The 17,310-nt window shown below is 38.8% G+C and overlaps 2 protein-coding genes across 2 annotated transcripts; both read right to left on the minus strand.

The window, feature by feature from the left end:
- Nucleotides 1-2,136: 2,136 nt before the first annotated feature.
- LOC149949317 (uncharacterized) lies at nucleotides 2,137-3,337 on the minus strand. Its single transcript, XM_090169412.1, has 3 exons — nucleotides 2,961-3,337; nucleotides 2,380-2,637; nucleotides 2,137-2,305 (listed from the first exon to the last, which is right to left on the minus strand). The coding sequence occupies exons 1-3, from the start codon at nucleotides 3,335-3,337 to the stop codon at nucleotides 2,137-2,139; spliced, it is 804 nt and encodes a 267-aa protein (XP_090025538.1).
- A 12,331-nt stretch (nucleotides 3,338-15,668) lies between these two features.
- LOC149949318 (uncharacterized) lies at nucleotides 15,669-17,191 on the minus strand. The gene is made up of 3 exons (XM_090169413.1): nucleotides 16,847-17,191; nucleotides 16,619-16,768; nucleotides 15,669-16,556 (listed from the first exon to the last, which is right to left on the minus strand). The coding sequence occupies exons 1-3, from the start codon at nucleotides 17,108-17,110 to the stop codon at nucleotides 15,669-15,671; spliced, it is 1,302 nt and encodes a 433-aa protein (XP_090025539.1). The 5' UTR covers nucleotides 17,111-17,191.
- Nucleotides 17,192-17,310: the final 119 nt, after the last annotated feature.

Raw genomic sequence — 17,310 nt, forward strand, 5'->3', positions numbered from 1 at the left:
AGACGTGGACTATTTCTACGACGCGGCGAGAGTGGGAGTGGACCACGGAAATTGCTCTTCCGTATATCCCGCTTGCCCTCATTCCTTAAGTTCTTCTTTCAGTTTACCATCTTTCGACCATAATGCCTTCATGAAATTAGGCATTTCGTAAAAACACAGAGTATACCTCAAACTTTAATTTATATATCTTATTAATTATGTATAAAAACCAGTATAGCTTATTTATTTAAAGTATAATAGCCTTCGTAAATCAGACATGCCGATGATACCGTACAATAAGAATAGAAAATAAAAACATTACGTAGACCGCGGAAGTAAATATTTTTTATTTATTTTCTATAGTTAAGTAATATAAACGTAAGTCTATAATTACGTTCCATAAGTGTGTCAGATGGTCGAAATAGTTACTGATAACATAGGTAATGTAATAACTTTTAAGTATGTAACGTTAAAAGGAAACTATGCCATAAAAGCATTTTCTTTAATGAAACCTTGTTCACTTCCAACTCCGTGACGAAAAACGCGTCACCAAATGATGGGAAACGGAACCCAGTGAAGTGGATTTTGAAAACGATCAGAACTCCTGTCTCCTAGCGCGTGGCTGGCCTAGCTCGTGCCTCGTTTTCATTGTAACCTTTACAATAGCGCAAGGATTACAAGCCATTTTGCATTATTGGGTCCGTTTATTGTGTGTTCCGTGTGAAGCTCTCGGTGAAACTAGAGCCTAGCGCCGCCGATCCAACGCCGCCGTCGCCGAGACATTTTCTTTTCGGCGCGCCGCCGATAGTAAATTTTTATCCTGCCACCGAATTTTTTTGAGATTTTCTACGTAACTTTTTTTTTCCTTCAAAATTTTTTTCTTTCACCCCTTCACGCCGCCGTTGCTGAAAAAAATCAACGCCGCCGGGTGATTTTCGCGAAACGCCGCCGCCGACCCAAATCAAATCGTTGCTATGCTCTATAGCCACGGTCACACTAGAGCTTAAAACCTAGATTAGGTCAGTTTGCATGCCAGTGTTGACCGTCGACGATAATTCTTCGTTCGGACGTGCGAAATCTCTTCACCTCGGTTCCCTTATAGCCAAGGCTTAACGTCATTTCAAATTATGACCAGAATTTTGAAAATACTCAAATTATGACCAGAATTTTGAAAATACTCAAATGTATCCAAAAACAATTAGTTAATGTTTATTATACAGTACTACTATTTGACATTATTTAGAATTTTATACCCACTATTTTGGAAAATACGAGCAATTTTACTTCCCCGCCTTGTCGTTTTGAAAGCGATTCTAAACGAAACGGCTTGGACTAGTTGCTTCCCGAACCAACACGAAGCGATTTCTCACGCTGGTTTTAAACGAAGCGATTTTAGGGGTAAGTGTGAACCTGGCTTATGTGAAACAAGGTCTCATTGAAATTTTTTCTATGGAAATTATAAACAAAGGCATACTTATGAGTAATTACGTTACATGTGGAATTGACGTCATCCCCAAAATGATAAGCGTCTATGGACTATGGCAGGCCCAGTGCCTCTGCGCCTCCCTTGCGGATGCTCACTATGATGAGGAGCAGGAATCCATACCTCTACTTGGAATGCTTATCGCGACAGATTTTCGTCTCGATGTAGCTGACGGTGTTTTTGACGTCACTATGTTAACTTAACAAACAACTACGTGAGAGGGGAGCGCACGCAGAGGGGATTTTTTTTATTTCGTAGGCGGGGCCAAAGCCGTCAGAGTAATCTTACCATACGCGATACGGCAGGATAAGCTTTCCAAGTAGAGGTATGGATTCCTGCGAGGAGTCAAAGACCAGTTATTAAGCTTAATGACTTTGTCTGAGTTAGCTAAAAACGTTTGATTATTTTAGTAAAAATTAAATACTCGAGAGATATGGAACTGACACACTTATATAATACATAATTATAAACTTATGATATAACGTAGTTTTCTAGTCAAAGAACGTATATTCGTAAAAATATATTTATTGGAAAAAAATGTTTATCATTATGTAACATGAATTTATATTTTTCGTATTTGAACAAACCGATGAACAGAATAAAAAATATTAAATTGACGATCCATGTTTAATGTGTAAAAGAAATAAATTAAGATTTGTTAAGAGTCGTTGAACTTAAGATGGCAGCCAAGAGCCGTCAATGGCGTTCATCAATTGAGGTACGTTCTTACGACAGTTGTATAGAAGATCGCATTCGAAACTAAATTCCTTGCCCCTTTTCCAAGCTTTGTAAATGTTCTCTGTAACAAAGGGTGGAAGATCCATTCCCGCGATATAACTCGTTCTAGAAAATGTAATTGAAGAAGCATTTTAATTTGAAGAAAGGGAAGAAATGCCACCACCAAAATAATCGTTTACTCGATAGATAACTCCAAGGCTCGACTACAAACGCTACCCCACGTTTGAGGACTTCTGTTTATCTTGCAAATGAAGGAATTCTGACACGATTCGTTCACAATTCGCAACTCAACTAGACAATTTTGTAAGATATCGTCGTTGTCCCTGAGTAAGTCATCGGACGTTTGATGATAATCTGTCCTTTTTGGTACGTCAATTAGTTGGTCATCGGCGTAGTCGAATCTGCTGGGTTTTGTGGGTATTTCCATCGCGTTTGATCTACCAAATACAGTCCAAAAGTTTTATCATTATCGACCCCAGCACTCTCGCCTCGTGAATCGACTTTGGTGTCCTAATTCGGATTAAAGCGATTCTTCGAGGAAGGAAGTGTAACTCTAGCTGTGAAGGTCAATATACTCACTTGTCGAAAACCGCAATTACTCATCCCGCTGCGACGTGTATATAAATTTCATTGGTAGATATTAGCTCGCAGCAGGAGTAAGTAATAACGGAAACTTTACCTTCCATACTAGTGTTATTCTTCCTTTTCAGTACATACCTAAACAATAACGTTTCAAATCCAAAAATAAACAAGTACTTACCGTTTCTCCAAATGATGCAGCATGCGGCGATAATAAATTGGGTAAGGTTGAGGGTTAACAAAGGAACTCAAACCGTTCCACGACGGTAACAAAGCGGCAAGGGCAGCCATCCCCAGTAACGCGGCACCAGCCACGGAGCCAGATTTCAATTTTAGCAGTCCCAATGGCGCATTTCTACCGGGATCGGTGGATGGCGTACCAGATTGGCGCGGGTCGTCCTTGTGGTTAGCTTTACGGTGACCTCTTTCTTCCGTATCATTCCTATTACTTTCTATAAAAGTCAAAGGTTTGGAGGAGAGTCGAATAAAACCGCTACTAGAGGGCAAAGCAAAAGACGTGATGACCAAAATTGAAATGGCAGCTTGCAAAGTAACCATATTTTTCGATAACGTTTTTAAGAAGGGGAAACGAGAGATAAAATGAAGAGGATTCGCTGGTTTATGTTGTCTTTATACTCTCGTATTCCGTTACTAAATAGGTTTACTGGGGAAACGGTAAGGTCAACGGGTGACGCGATTAATAAGCCATTGTTCTTATTACGGTATGACAAAGACACACCCGAATATCGTCACGTTAATGAATCTAGCATAAGTAATATCACGGTTAAGTGGATGCAACCGGGTAACACCCTTTCCGAGATCAATAGAATTGAATTTGAATAAACGACTCCGAGGGTAAAGTTAACAGCTCGGGTGTTGTTGAAGAACATAAATTGCCTAGTGACGTTGTATTGTCTAATATCAAGGCCAATGCTATCAGGAAATAACGACAACGTGATTTAACGGAAAACGTTTATTTAAAATTTTTTAAGCAGACACATTTCAAAATTTTTGCCAATAAAAATTAGAGTTATTTTTTATCCTCTTGGTAGTCTAAGAACTCTATTATTGTTGGGTCACGGTCTGGAGCTGAATCCAATGTGGTCGAAGGAGTCGCGGAGGTGGAATTTCGGGTTGGAATGTCGAAAGATTTGGACACTGGAGGGTCTGTCTGGGCTCCGAAAAAGGTTAGAGGTGTAGATCCAATTGCGCCAGTCGTTGAGGTAGCCGCGCTGTGTGGAGGTGATGACTGAAGTCCGTTATGGCTATGATCGCTCTGGCTGAGGCTCGCGCCAATTAGTGCACCCAGAATGGAGGAGAGTGGCGAGTCCAAATTATCTTCGTCACCGGTTGTATTCGAGCCAGAATCCGTTGTGGATGATCGAGGACGTAAAGTGATAATAGTCCACGTACTTAACTCTTCCTCGTCTCCAGAAGTGGCATTTCTTTCTGGGATTGAGCTTCCTTCGGGATTACTTTGTACGTTCGTTAGTCTGTCCCTTTCAGTTGGACGCTGGTCTTTCGAAGTATCATCTCTTTCTGAAAGTGATCTTTTTCTATGTCGGCTTCTCCTGGTCTTTGTCTTTTCAGCACCCTTCGTAACAATGCCCGATGTGGTTGGGTTGGCCGTTCTTTTACGTCCTTTAACCACTGATTCTCTAATTGTTGCCCTTTCAGACGGAAGTTTCGAAGACAATGAATTGCGTTTGGCAGCGGCCCTGGTGACAAATATCGATTCATTTGGAGCTGTCGCTCTTCTAGGTCGTTTGGCCGTTGGCTGAGATGATGACGCGCTGCGTTTAGTGCCGCCCTTTTTAACAAGGGTTGAGGGTTTTGAGGCACTAGGCGCATTGCTAAGTTTCTCTGGAGTTTTGACATTAACCACTCTTCTTTTGGGTGCCGATGACTTGGAATTCTTGGGTTGTGCAGGGGATTTTCTATTCCCCGTGCCAGATGTATTAGCCATTCTTTCAAGTTACGGAAACATTAGACAGTCACGACGATCAGAAATTTTGTTACTATTTTCTAAAATTTACTAACAGCCATTTACCGACTAAGCCTAACATTTAAAATTTATAAAAGCGCGCGCTAGTGCTTGCGTATTTAACGCGAGCCAGAGAGAACAGAGCTAGAAATAATACAATAAATAAAGTAAATAACCGGACAATTTAACAATGGCATGAAATAGGATCCTTAATACTTATTGCCAAAAGTAAAATGTATTTCCATTTTATGGTAAACATTTATCTCTAATTTACACCAGGATTTTGGGCATTTTACGGTGATAGCTAAAACAGGGGCTTTTGAAAAAATTGGAGAGCAGAAACTATATTAATTAGTAAGAATGTAATTATTTAAATTAAGGAAGAATGACGGCACGAGAGTGGTTAGGAAAAACGTCAACGGTTAAGCAGAGCACTCTAGAAATTTGAACAACAACGTCGGGAGTCACGTGGATATTTTAGACCTTTTACTTCGTAATCGAATATTTAACAACTTCAAGGCGACGCCATGTTTCTGTCGATCTTACGTGACAAGTCGTAATATTTAAAGTGTTTAAATAAAAATATTGATACTTATATTTTTCTAACTCAAGAAATTGAAATAGAGTTGTGACAACTTATTATTTCTCTAGCAGCGTACTTGCTAAAAAGGCTAAGTACTTGTTAGAATTGAAATACATCTAAGCCTTGTACAATTAAGACGAATTTCGGGAAATAAATACGAATATACAAAGATAAACACTTGCGGTACACTTGGGCTCAACTCGAGATCGACCACATGCAAGACTGCGATAGCATCTCCACAGAACGACGAAAAATAAAAAAATACACTAACTTTGACCAGTGCTACTTAGTTCCTCCGTTCCTCACTATGAGGCGTTTTAACTTACTTTCCTCCCCAAGGCATCCTTTCCCTTTTCCCCTCCCAACTTGTATTTCACTCGAAACATTCATTACGAAATTAGGTCCGATTGACACACTTTTGGTAATTATGTCACTTTTGCTCATACCCATACAAATACGCCTGTTTTAGTATTGTTCAAACGACGTTCTTTAGTTCTTTAGTTCTTTTAGTTCTTTAAGATAGTGGACAATACAAATTATACATATACAGAGGAGATATTATATACCGTTTGTATGTACAGGAAAACAGTACAATGTGAGGGAGATACAAGGGAAATAAAACAAAATAAAGGAGTTATGTATTACAAAAGCGACTCCTTATTCCTTGTCCGGAACCCCGGTAGGTTCTTCAATACACAAATCGGATCCCTTACAAATCTCTCGACATTGCAAACAGCAATAAATTTCACCTCACTTTGACAACATTGGATTTAGCACACGCTTCGAGTCATGAAGAAACTTTAACTCCCTGCAGATTCGAGAGTTACACCCAGAGAGAACAAGGCTTAACTCGTTTTCATTTCATTTAGGCCCAAGAATTCGTTTTTACACACAATCCTAAGGATTTGTGTGTATTAGTCTCACGTACAGTGTAGCCGTTGCCGCCGATGCCGCCGTGTCACGCATACCTCTTCAACGGTTATAACTAGAAGAGTCAATGATATCTCGTTCAAAAGTACATATATTACCATTGATAGCCTTTCAAATCGGAGCCCAAGAAGTTGGGAATTTGCCCAATTTACTATTTTCGGTGATTTCCTTTATGTGGTAGATATTTTGATTAAAATTAAGTCCGATAACGTTAAAAAAAATATTATTGGATAGGTTAGGATTCAGCGGACCTACAACTTCGGTCATATCAGTAAATATTAAATTTAAGTATAGTTTTCAGGGTAATTTACGGGACCCCAATTTTTTATATTTCCGCCTAAAAATCTACATATTTAAGTCCGATTTTCATGAAAGTTATATTTTTGAATAGCTGTGGTTTACATATAACCTAGAATTGTAAAAACGTTCCTTAAATTTAATTCTAAGTAAGGTTTTTTGGGCAGCGTATACGGACCCCCGCAATTTCCAACATTGTAAATCCGCGTGTTTATAGAGGTCTACGCGCCCGTTTCCCTCTGCCGTTTTTCAAGGCCGTTCAGAGTGGGCCGCGCTTTCAACGTATGACCAGAAGTAACAATTAAGTATGACACTGATCTACCTAGTCTTCGGCGTATGACCAGAAGTAATAAGTGTGACACTCAACGTAACCAATAAGTGTGATCAGAAGTAACAAATAAGTGTGATCCGAAGTAACAAATAAGTGTGATAAGAAGTAACAAATAAGTATGAAACTAATCGAACTAGTCTTTGTCGTATAACCAGAAGAAATAAGTGTGGCACTCAACGGCTGACTAGTAGTAACAAATAAGTGTTATCAGAAGTAAAAAATAAGAGTTACACTGATCGAAGGAATCTCCGATGCTTTCAAAGTATGACTAGAAGTAACAAATAAGTGTAAATTTGTATATATGTGTGACCGTGGATATATTTTGGTTGTGATAACGGCGCTGCAGGTTGCTGTGAATAGCTCAAACAAACTTAACACATTAGGAGGATTGTGTGTATTCTGACCGTCGTACGTCTTGTTACTCTTAACATCTGATTTCTTTACGATTTTTACAATATACTTCCTTTATTTTTAAATTGAACGTCTGAATTACTGCACAAAACCTTAAACTTGGGGATATTTATATAAATAAACAATTCTTAATTTTTTTCTCTCGATGAATAGGCCACTTATAAACAAAAAACCAGAGTGTAATGATTACATATACAATTTAGAAACATTTTATTTTTTTTCTAAAGTACGCATCCTCAAAAGTATTTAAGATCCTATTTCACTGTAGTTGTTAAATTTAGAGTTTATCTATCTATTTATTTATTTATTGACCGATTTCAAAATTACGTTTTTGCACGCGACAATACCTTTACATTATGAGGTATAGCAGGCTTATTTACTTGCTTTTATACCCTAACATGGCGGCGTATTTTAACGCACAAAATGAATTTTAAAATCCCCCAATTGTATTTGTAATATTAAATTATTGTATTATTACGTGCTAACAGCGCGCTTTTTGAAATTTTAAATGTTAGGCTTAGTCAGTAAATATCAGATCATCTTGATTGTCTCGTGTTTTCTTAACCTTAAAGAAATGGCTAAGAAATCTGGAAAGAATTCAGAATCGTTGGCACCCGAAAGAAGCGAGGCTCGTGTCAAAACTTCCGAGATCTCCAGCGATGCACCCAGTACGTCAAACTCATCAACCCTTGCTACCGCGTAGTCACCCCAACCAAAGGTCAAACGACCTAGAAGAAGGATAGTTAAACGCCACGCATCTTTGCAGGGCCGGCTCAAGAAATATTTTTCACCCGGGCAAGGGGGATTTTTGGCGCCCCTCTTATTTTGAGACTAAATTAAACTACCCCCCACCCGTAAAAAACATTACCATGTCCATGTTATAAATTTACCGTTTTCCTAACAATAAATAATCCCTTTAATCACTTTCTAAATACTTTGTGTAAACATATTTAATACCTTCTTTATGTTACAGGGTCATTTTACATGGAGCTTGAAACACTAGGTAAAATGGCAAGACTAGTATACCTTAAGTACATTAATTATAATGTCCATACTGAATAGTATCAGGGTTAATATGTGAAATAAAAGAATTAAGTTTACGAAGAACCCGTGAGTTAAAGATAAAAATAACCCCTGGATTTTTTTATTTTTAACTCACGGGTTGTTCTTAGTAAACTTAATTCTTTTATTCATTACATTAGTTGCTTTAATTAAGAAACTTTTTGTGGGATTTTTTAAGGCCTACACTTATGAACTTTTTAAAGATGTCGCTTGCTTTTCTGCTTTAACGGCTTCTCTTAATTTACTTTTTTTTATAAAAAGAACCAGAATGCTTCTATTTCTCGGACAACTTAATTCAATTCAACGTGACTCTTATTAATATATATCTAACAAAAACTATTTAACTGAAACTAATAAATGGCTTTCTGCGCGTGCGCGTAAAATAGAAGAGACTAACTGTAACCACGGACAGATTAAATCGTACCGATAGACTGCTTAAGAACTAGCTATCGAAAACGATTTAAATGCATTTTAGAATATTAAATGCAGGTTCATAACAGTCTAAGAAACAAATAGAATTCTTGAAAATGGCCTGCTAGTTTATTTATCATAAAGCTGGATAAATGACAACGAAATAGCAAGCAAGTACATAGAAGTACTGTATTACTTTGGGCTTAATTCTATTCTTGTGGCCCTAAATTGGTTAGAGTGTGCAATAACTGGTGGGTTTACCGGGGAGAAGGGGTCCGGCTCTTGTAACCCATAAGGGCGGTGGCGCACTGGGAGATGTTAGCTCTGATCAAATGGTCCTATCTCCACCTCCGACTTCGGCCAGGTTTGGCTGGAAACTGAGCTTCGACTCAGGCAAACGGAGAGGGTCCGTATAAACTAGCCGCCTCGGCGGATTGGGTAGCCTGCTATGGGGCGGCGGGCCTCCGTGTAAGGGCACGTTGGCCTTGTTTACCGGCCTTTTGGAGTCACACCGCGATCTCCATGGCCAGCTGTGCCGGGTTATGTGGACCGCTGTGTCCCGTCGTTTCCCTTCAGGAGCTTTCTACAAAGGGTATGACTCTTTACCTACGTAGTTCGGGTGTTGGAAGGAGTTGCTATAGCATCCACTCTTACTCGCACGGCTGTGTGCGAAGTGAGAATTGGTCCACCCATTGCTGCACCTTCTGCTGGGTTGAGTGGCTAACTGTAATGATTACGTATTCTTCTGTAATCTTTTGTACTCATTTGTAATCCCGTTATCATTTGTAATCTTCGTACTTATCTGTAATCACCGAAATCATTATGAAATAACGCGTACTCATCTGTAATCACGTGTAATCATTTGTAAAGTGCGTAATCATCTGTAATCACGCTTATTCATTGGAATTATCCCGTACTCAATTACTCATCTGTAACAATTTATAAGTTTTAGGTTGCCTGTGTACTCATTGTAATCATTATGTTCTCACCATAATCATTCTGTACTCATCGTAATCATCTGAACTCATTAATGATTACGTAATCGGTGTAAGGAAAATTCTTACCGGCTAGCCCCACGCTACTACCCATGCTGGATTGGTCACCTGTCCGGGCTTGGGGACGCTGGCGTAGGGCACTATGATGATAGGCCTCCGGTGGTATGGCCCCTGTTGCTAGGTACACCGGACTTAAAATTCTGACACACTTCTATTCTTGTAGTATCGCCTAACCACTTTTTCTTTTTCATATTATATACCCTGGTTTATAATGAAAATACAATTAAAATGCTTTATCCGTCAGAACTACATGTATGCACCGTAATTTTATGGTTTATTTACTATTTTAAAATAAATAGTCGAAAAAAAACGATCATCGACTATGTTGGACATTTTGGTATTAGTCCTTTAAATAAAAGATCATTATTATACAGTTTGTGTTGCCGCGATTGGACACATTACTGGTTTGTCAGTGGTTTCTCTTTATACTGCCCAAGCTGTGAATTTTCTATGCATAGATCAGCATTTTTCAACAGGGGGGCAAGACAGTCAGAGAGGGGTTTGTTTAACCACCTATTAGCTAAAGATTTTTCAAATTATGTTATGCTTTCATTACAAATTTTATAAACAAATCCAATTCTTGATAACTAGAAAGGCGCCAACTCAATTTTGGCGCCCCTCTCAAAACGGCGCCCCGGGCAGTTGCCCGGCTTGCCCGGCCCTTAAGCCGCCCCTGCATCTTTGTTTCAAACTCCGGCTGAAATTATAACGACCGAGCGAAGTAGACCTACAAAAAGGCCACTCTCAGAAAGGGATAACACTTCGAAAGATACTAAAAGAATACGACCAACGGACGTACGGAGTAGTCCCGGAGAAAATTCCACCCCAGAAAGAGATGTAATTTCTTTAGATCCTCAATCATCCTCAACGGACGCTGCCTTTCTGGCCGTAGTTTTAAGCTCTTGCTTCAGCCAAGGTGATACAACTACAACCAGCGGGGATACCTCAACGACTGACACAATTCTGGACTATTTCTTGAAGCGTTAATCAACTGCACAGTCTTCGCCCGGAGTCCAGGGAGGTTCTTCAACTATTTCAGCTTCAACTACTGCAACTTTGGACGCCGAACCAACATTGAATGGTGTTTAAGTTTAGATTTTACTTTTGGAAATCTAAAGAGCAAAATTCTTACATTGTATATTCTTTAAAAAATTATGTTATATCACATAATAAATTATATAGCATCCAAATTCGAGCATATAAAATCCTTTGGATATGAGATCTATATTTTAAAATAGACTCTCGGAAATTAAATTGGCCGAATTCTAATTTCTTCTTTGGCATTATATTTTTTATGCGATTGTAGTGTCTCGGCAATATGAATATATCGAGAGGACTATATTTTCTGGCCACATATCGCCTAAACAAATCTATATCCCTCCGAATACCTCTAGTTCGAAAACGAGACGTTTCACGATTTTGGGTGAGTTATAGTCTAAAATTTACAGTCCGTGGTTAGAGGCTTCTCTTATTATAGGCTTCTGGTTTTACTTAAAATAAGTGTATTTTGGGTTTTACTTAAAATAAGTGTACTCTTCAAGTTTCAACAATAATGAGTTTAATATTAAATCCATAAAAATAACTATCGGCGATCCTTTGGCGCCCCCCGAGTCAGTTGAAATCAAGTAATGAATTTCAAAAAACAGTAATCAGGTGTTCAAAGATTTTACGAGTTACTACCCTCTCGCTATTTACGTTTGATAACCAATAGCCTAACTTGCATAAGGACGTTTCATGGTACTCAATGACGTTGGATTAATTAACTAATTCAAGCAATGACGCTTATTAGAGGGTTCTGATAGATGAAATAGAAGATATAAAAGGTTAACATTTACATTTTATTTTAAATATACACTGTTTTGTGTTTCCTAGTGAATACGGCATTTTCTCTAATTTCTCGGTAGCAGACGCTTGATCATATAGGCGCTACCTCGACAGAGTGACGCTCCACCTATAGCATGTAGAGTTTGTAGACTCGTTTCGCCAACATTCGACATTAAAAAAAAACGTACAATTTCCAAGAAATCCGGAGGTTTTTTCAAAAATTCGGCAAGAAATCCTGAAATCCGATTCAATTAGACTTCTCTTGATCGTCGTATTTTTTATTGTTTTGTTATAACTATCCAATTGATTTGTTAGGACAGGGCCTAGGCAGTTTTGTAGCGACGGTACAGCGGGCCCTTGAAGTTGGGGCCCCTTATCATTTCAGGTGTATTAAAGGTGTATCTGATTGGTAGCCCGGTGTACCGCAAACAGAGTGCACACCACTGGAGGACCTCATCATATTGCCCTACGCCAGATTCCACAGCCAGGACCGTTGACAGAACACGGCAGCAAGAGAACCCTACCACTGACGGTCTCACCTTCGACGCAGACCACTCAACCCAGCAGAAAGTGCAACAATAGGACGACCAACCCCTCACTTCGCACACAGCAGTGGGAATAAGAGCGGATGCTATAGCAACTCCAGTCGACATCCTGAGAGCCAAACCCTTCAGAAATAGCTCCTAAAAGGGAACGACGGACACACAGTGGCCCAAGTAACCCGGCACAGCTGGCCCCGGACACCCGGTGTTTCCCCAAAAGGCTGGGAAACAGGACCACAGCCCCACAACAGGCTACCCACTCCTCCGAGGCGGCCAGTTTGCCTGGACCCTCTCAGTAAGCCTGAGTCGAAGCCCAGTTTCCAGCCCATACCTGGCCTAAGTCGGAGGTGGAGATAGGGTGAGGAGAGAGTACCCACCACGTTCATAACTAAATCTGTTAAATTCAATTTCTACGCGGTTGATGGTCATCTTAGATTTTTCCTATGCTAAAAATTGCAATGAATTTTAAGCAAACTAAATTAACGGAACTGACGGCGGCTATTTAAGTGGAACGCTGCCGTTTGAATTTTAGAGGTTTCTCGAAATGCAGGGTGTCCTAATCATCATGATTTAAAATTTAATAATGTATTAATAATTTTTATTTTTTGTACAGCCAAAGCTAAATATTTGATTTTAACTATATTTAATCATGATTTTAGTCATGTGAGGGTGGCCTAAATAAAATTAGTAAATGGAAATATTACCCTCTATAATTTGAATTTGTATACGCCAAATGACCTGGAGCTCGGTTATAAATTACATTACAATTTCAAAAGTGTATGCATAGAACTATAATTGTTCTCACCGTTGAACATCACGCCTACAAACTTGTACCATAAAATTTCAGATCTAATAGCGTTTTCCATTTGATTGCTCAAGATTCGCTCTGAATCTGTCTCTGACGTAGTTGATCTCGCGCCAATCGACTAGAGTAAAACCGCAAATGTAACATTCCATGAACATATTCCCGCGCTTTGTTGTTTTTCGTCTGCTAGTAATTTAAATTTTCGCGTCTTGGTCTGCCATTTTGCCAAAAAATCTAAAAGGAACACGCGAAAATTGCTCCGATCTCGATCTCGATCCGTTGATCTGTCAGAATCGGCAGATCGGTTTTGGGCGATCTCGGAGCAACCGAGAGCGCGAAATGGAACACGCGAAACTTGATCGGAGCAGATCCGAGCACGCTAATGGAACATAAAATGTTGATCAGAGCGATCTAGAGTGCTCGAGAGCAGTCAAATGGAAAACGCTATTAATTGTTTACCTGCTCAATTCGTTCTGTGTTTGTCTTAGTAATTTACCCAAAAAATAATGTGCCCAAAAATTGAACTTTGCACAGGGCCCAAGAAAAGGTAGTTACGGCACTGATAGGTTCAATAGGCTTTTGAGAAACCTTAAATCTGTAATTTCATTGTAGAAGCATGGCACCATAAATAACATGATAACAATCAGCATGACACTTCATATTGTTTTAATATTAATTTCCTGACTGAATCTTGATTGCGCAATCTAACCCGGCCACCTGACTTAAAAGGCAATAAACGTCGCTAGAACGGCTAAATGACTTGCGTATTTGCCAGCTGCTTAGCTCTGAAAATCAGTTCGGTGATCATTATTCCCAATTGACACACTTATTAATTGTTATTATTTTACTGGTGATGGAACTAATCAACGCTAGTAAGAACAGTATAGAGTGGTTTCAATTCGAAACTCACGACGTCACCAATGTAATTTTCCTGTTCATAAAAAACGGTAACTGTCATGGCGGCCACTATTAACACCACAGCTGTGACGTTACACGTTTTCAAAATCGTATCAGACGAAAACACTATTATGTACGATAACATTCATCATGGGCAAACCACGGCCAACTATATCAGGACTCGCAATGTAAGCCTATAAAACTTCGTCTTTCAAATTTAAATTTGACGTGACGGGCATAGCCACCTAGTGAAATTCTATAGCTGCGTTCAGCCACTTGTGTTGTAGCGTTTTCCTTTCCATTTGACTGCTCTCGAGCACTCTAGATCGCTCTGATCAACATTTTATGTTCCATTAGCGTGCTCGGATCTGCTCCGATCAAGTTTCGCGCTCTCGGGTGCTCCGAGATCGCCCAAAACCGATCTGCCGATTTTGACAGATCAACGGATCGAGATCGAAATCGAGATCGGAGCAAATTTTCGCAAAATGGCAGACCAAGACGCCAATATTTAAATTACTAGCAGATGAAAAACAACAAAGCGCGGGAATATGTTCATGGAATGTTCCATTTGCGGTTTTACTCTAGTCGATCAGTCGATTGGGGCGAGATCTATAACGTCAGAGACAGATTCAGAGCGAATCTTGAGCAGTCAAATGGAAAACGCTATAATACTTCGCAACGCTGTTCGGACTTTTTTTCGGTTTTTGTGTTGTAGCGTATTTTAATCTTTTGTTTGTTTGTGGTTTCATCATAAGCCTATAACCTCTAAGTTTGAAACGCGCATAGCGCCCTTTGTACCACCACTGGACGGGCGAAAAAGAAGAAATCAGGCGATAGTATCGGCACCTGGTAGAAATAAATTGAAGCTTCTTCCTTCCCCCTTTCTCTCTCTACGCACCTCTCTTACCAAAGCATCTGGCATCATGCATTGCGGGACCCGTTACGTTTTTCTTTTCCGCCACCGGGTAGATTTAGCGCTGTACTTTCGCCAGTCGTTTGCTTGAACCAACACTGCCTTTCGTTTCAAACTTAGGGTTGATAGGCTTATGGTTTCATACTATAAGTGTTTGTTCATTTGATAATTTTACATTTAGTTTTATTTTGCACATGGTTTGAAGCATCGATTAAATAACCTTAGGTTATTTAATCCATGTGTGAAGGCACCAACTTCTATGTAATCTTTTTATTCTGCCAAGTGGCGTAGACAAGGGGATGGTGTCAAACACCCCCTTGGGTGTAACTTTGGCCGTACTAAAATTTCATCCCCTTCTCGTACCCCTTGAAGGATTTCTGGCTACGCCACTGCTTCTGCCCCCCCCCCCCCCCTGAAAAATAAAATTTACACAGAATTTTCAGGTTAAGTTATACTAACCCATTTTATAAACTAATATGAAACGTTTTAAACATCATAAATATTCTTGAGCATAGATTTCAATCTATTATCTGCGAAATGGTTGAAAAATTCTAGGATACACAAAACAGCCCTCGTAACGAATCTTCTAAAAGGCTGTCAAATGACTTAATATCGAATGGATATTCATTAGAATATTTATTATTTGGAGCTAAAGACTACTGCTCAAGATGTAATATTAACTTCATTAATCACAGGTAAAGCTAAATTTTACATGAAAATGGGTTTCATTCTTCAAAATCATAATATTCAAATGAAAGCATCAAAAATTAGTGCAGGGTAAGAGTTTCTTTAATTACTTTTATTATATAATAATTTTTTAAAGAACATCCTTAAATGACAGACTTTACCCTTCATTATTTTCCACCTTAATAGCGGATAGCTGTTGTTTTAAAAAAGCCTGTGAAAAGTCTTGCGTTGAATCCATGTTTGTTTTAAGTATTTTTTCAAATATATCATAATCTTTTTTGGATATTACGTGGCCCTCTTCATGAATCATTTTGTGGTATTTCAGTCTTATAAGTTGGGTTTGTTTTGAGAAATACATTTCCATTCTCTTTGCCTTCTTTACACTAGAAATTAGCTGTTTTTTGGTCATGAAACTAAGTCGTTTCTTTGGGGTGCAAGCTTTATTTCTCGATACTAGTTTTCGTAAAACATTGCGGAGATTTTTGCATTTCGTGCAACGCTGAACTCTACCATCTTTTTGGAACACGAGTAAACATTCCTTCGAGTGAAGAGAGTCACTAAGGTGGTTATAAACACCGCTTCCAAATGCAATAATATTTGGGAAGTCTCCCTTTGAATTTCCTGGACAAAGACAAAATTTTTGAAGATATTCTAGATTCTTGGGAATATTAGCAATGTCGTCTATTTTAGTTTTAATTTCTTCTATAAGGAAATTTGAAGAAGGTACTTCTTTCCCCAATATGGTCAAGCGAGTTGTTTGATCTTTATAAATATAATACGACAAGGCCAATACCTCTCCTTTGGCTTTAGAATATTTGGCATAGTCAATGTCATAGTAAGTAGTCCAATTTGGAGGACACCCAAACTTCTTATTTAGAAGATCAATGGAAAATAGTTCAACATTTTCATTATTAAGGGGCAGGGCAGAAGGTGTTATTGAGAAGTCTTGATTTGGTTTACTCTTTTTGACGATATTGGCTACTTCTTGATATGAATAACTCCTTTTTAGTGACACTGAAGTTGAAATTTCCAGGGGCTCCTGAGCCTATAATATAAACTTAATCAGTTTTCAAGAAAAGTATACATTTTCGAAGAAGAAATACGTACATTTGAATTTTCATATTCAGGATCAACACTGATTGCCTCAGACAATTGATTATCATTACTAGAATTGGCACTTGTTTGGTTAATTATCACTGGAATTGTTCCTACATTATCTTTCATGATAACTTTTCTACGATCATTCCAGATTACAACCTATAGGTGCAAATGAATAGAATATTTTAATTTCTTTAATAAATATGTATAACCAATATAATTTTAATATATGATTACCTTTCCATTTAGTTGAACTGGGTTCGGATTTAATTTCGAAGGCCCATCGCTACCAAGAAAATGTTTCGAGCAAATATATCGAGGGGATTTTGAATAATTAAATTTTTCAGATGAAGTCAAGTCCCAACCACTGGCTCTTAACCAATGCTCAAACTTAATTGGTTGCTTTTTGGGATTTGGATATCGATAAAATATCAAGTTTGCACCTTTTAATAACCTAGTATCACTTCGACAATCACCGTAATAACATTTTTTCGGAGCCATAGCTAAAAAAAATTCTAAACTTTCAAATCGGACTAGACTTTTAATTTGGAGGAGGGAAGTATTCTCTCCTCCAGTTTTAACTCCCGCGGCCCGCGCTCCAGAGTCAAGACAGTGTTGCCAATGTTTGACGAGTGAAAATCCCGCAGTCCAGTTCCAAAATTTCCAGCCAAACCCAAGGGGGGCCAGTTCGCGGTTCTAAA

Source organism: Leiobunum rupestre, chromosome 3, assembly GCF_980474605.1.
Source record: "Leiobunum rupestre chromosome 3, qqLeiRupe1.1.hap1, whole genome shotgun sequence".
Lineage (NCBI taxonomy): Eukaryota > Metazoa > Arthropoda > Arachnida > Opiliones > Sclerosomatidae > Leiobunum > Leiobunum rupestre.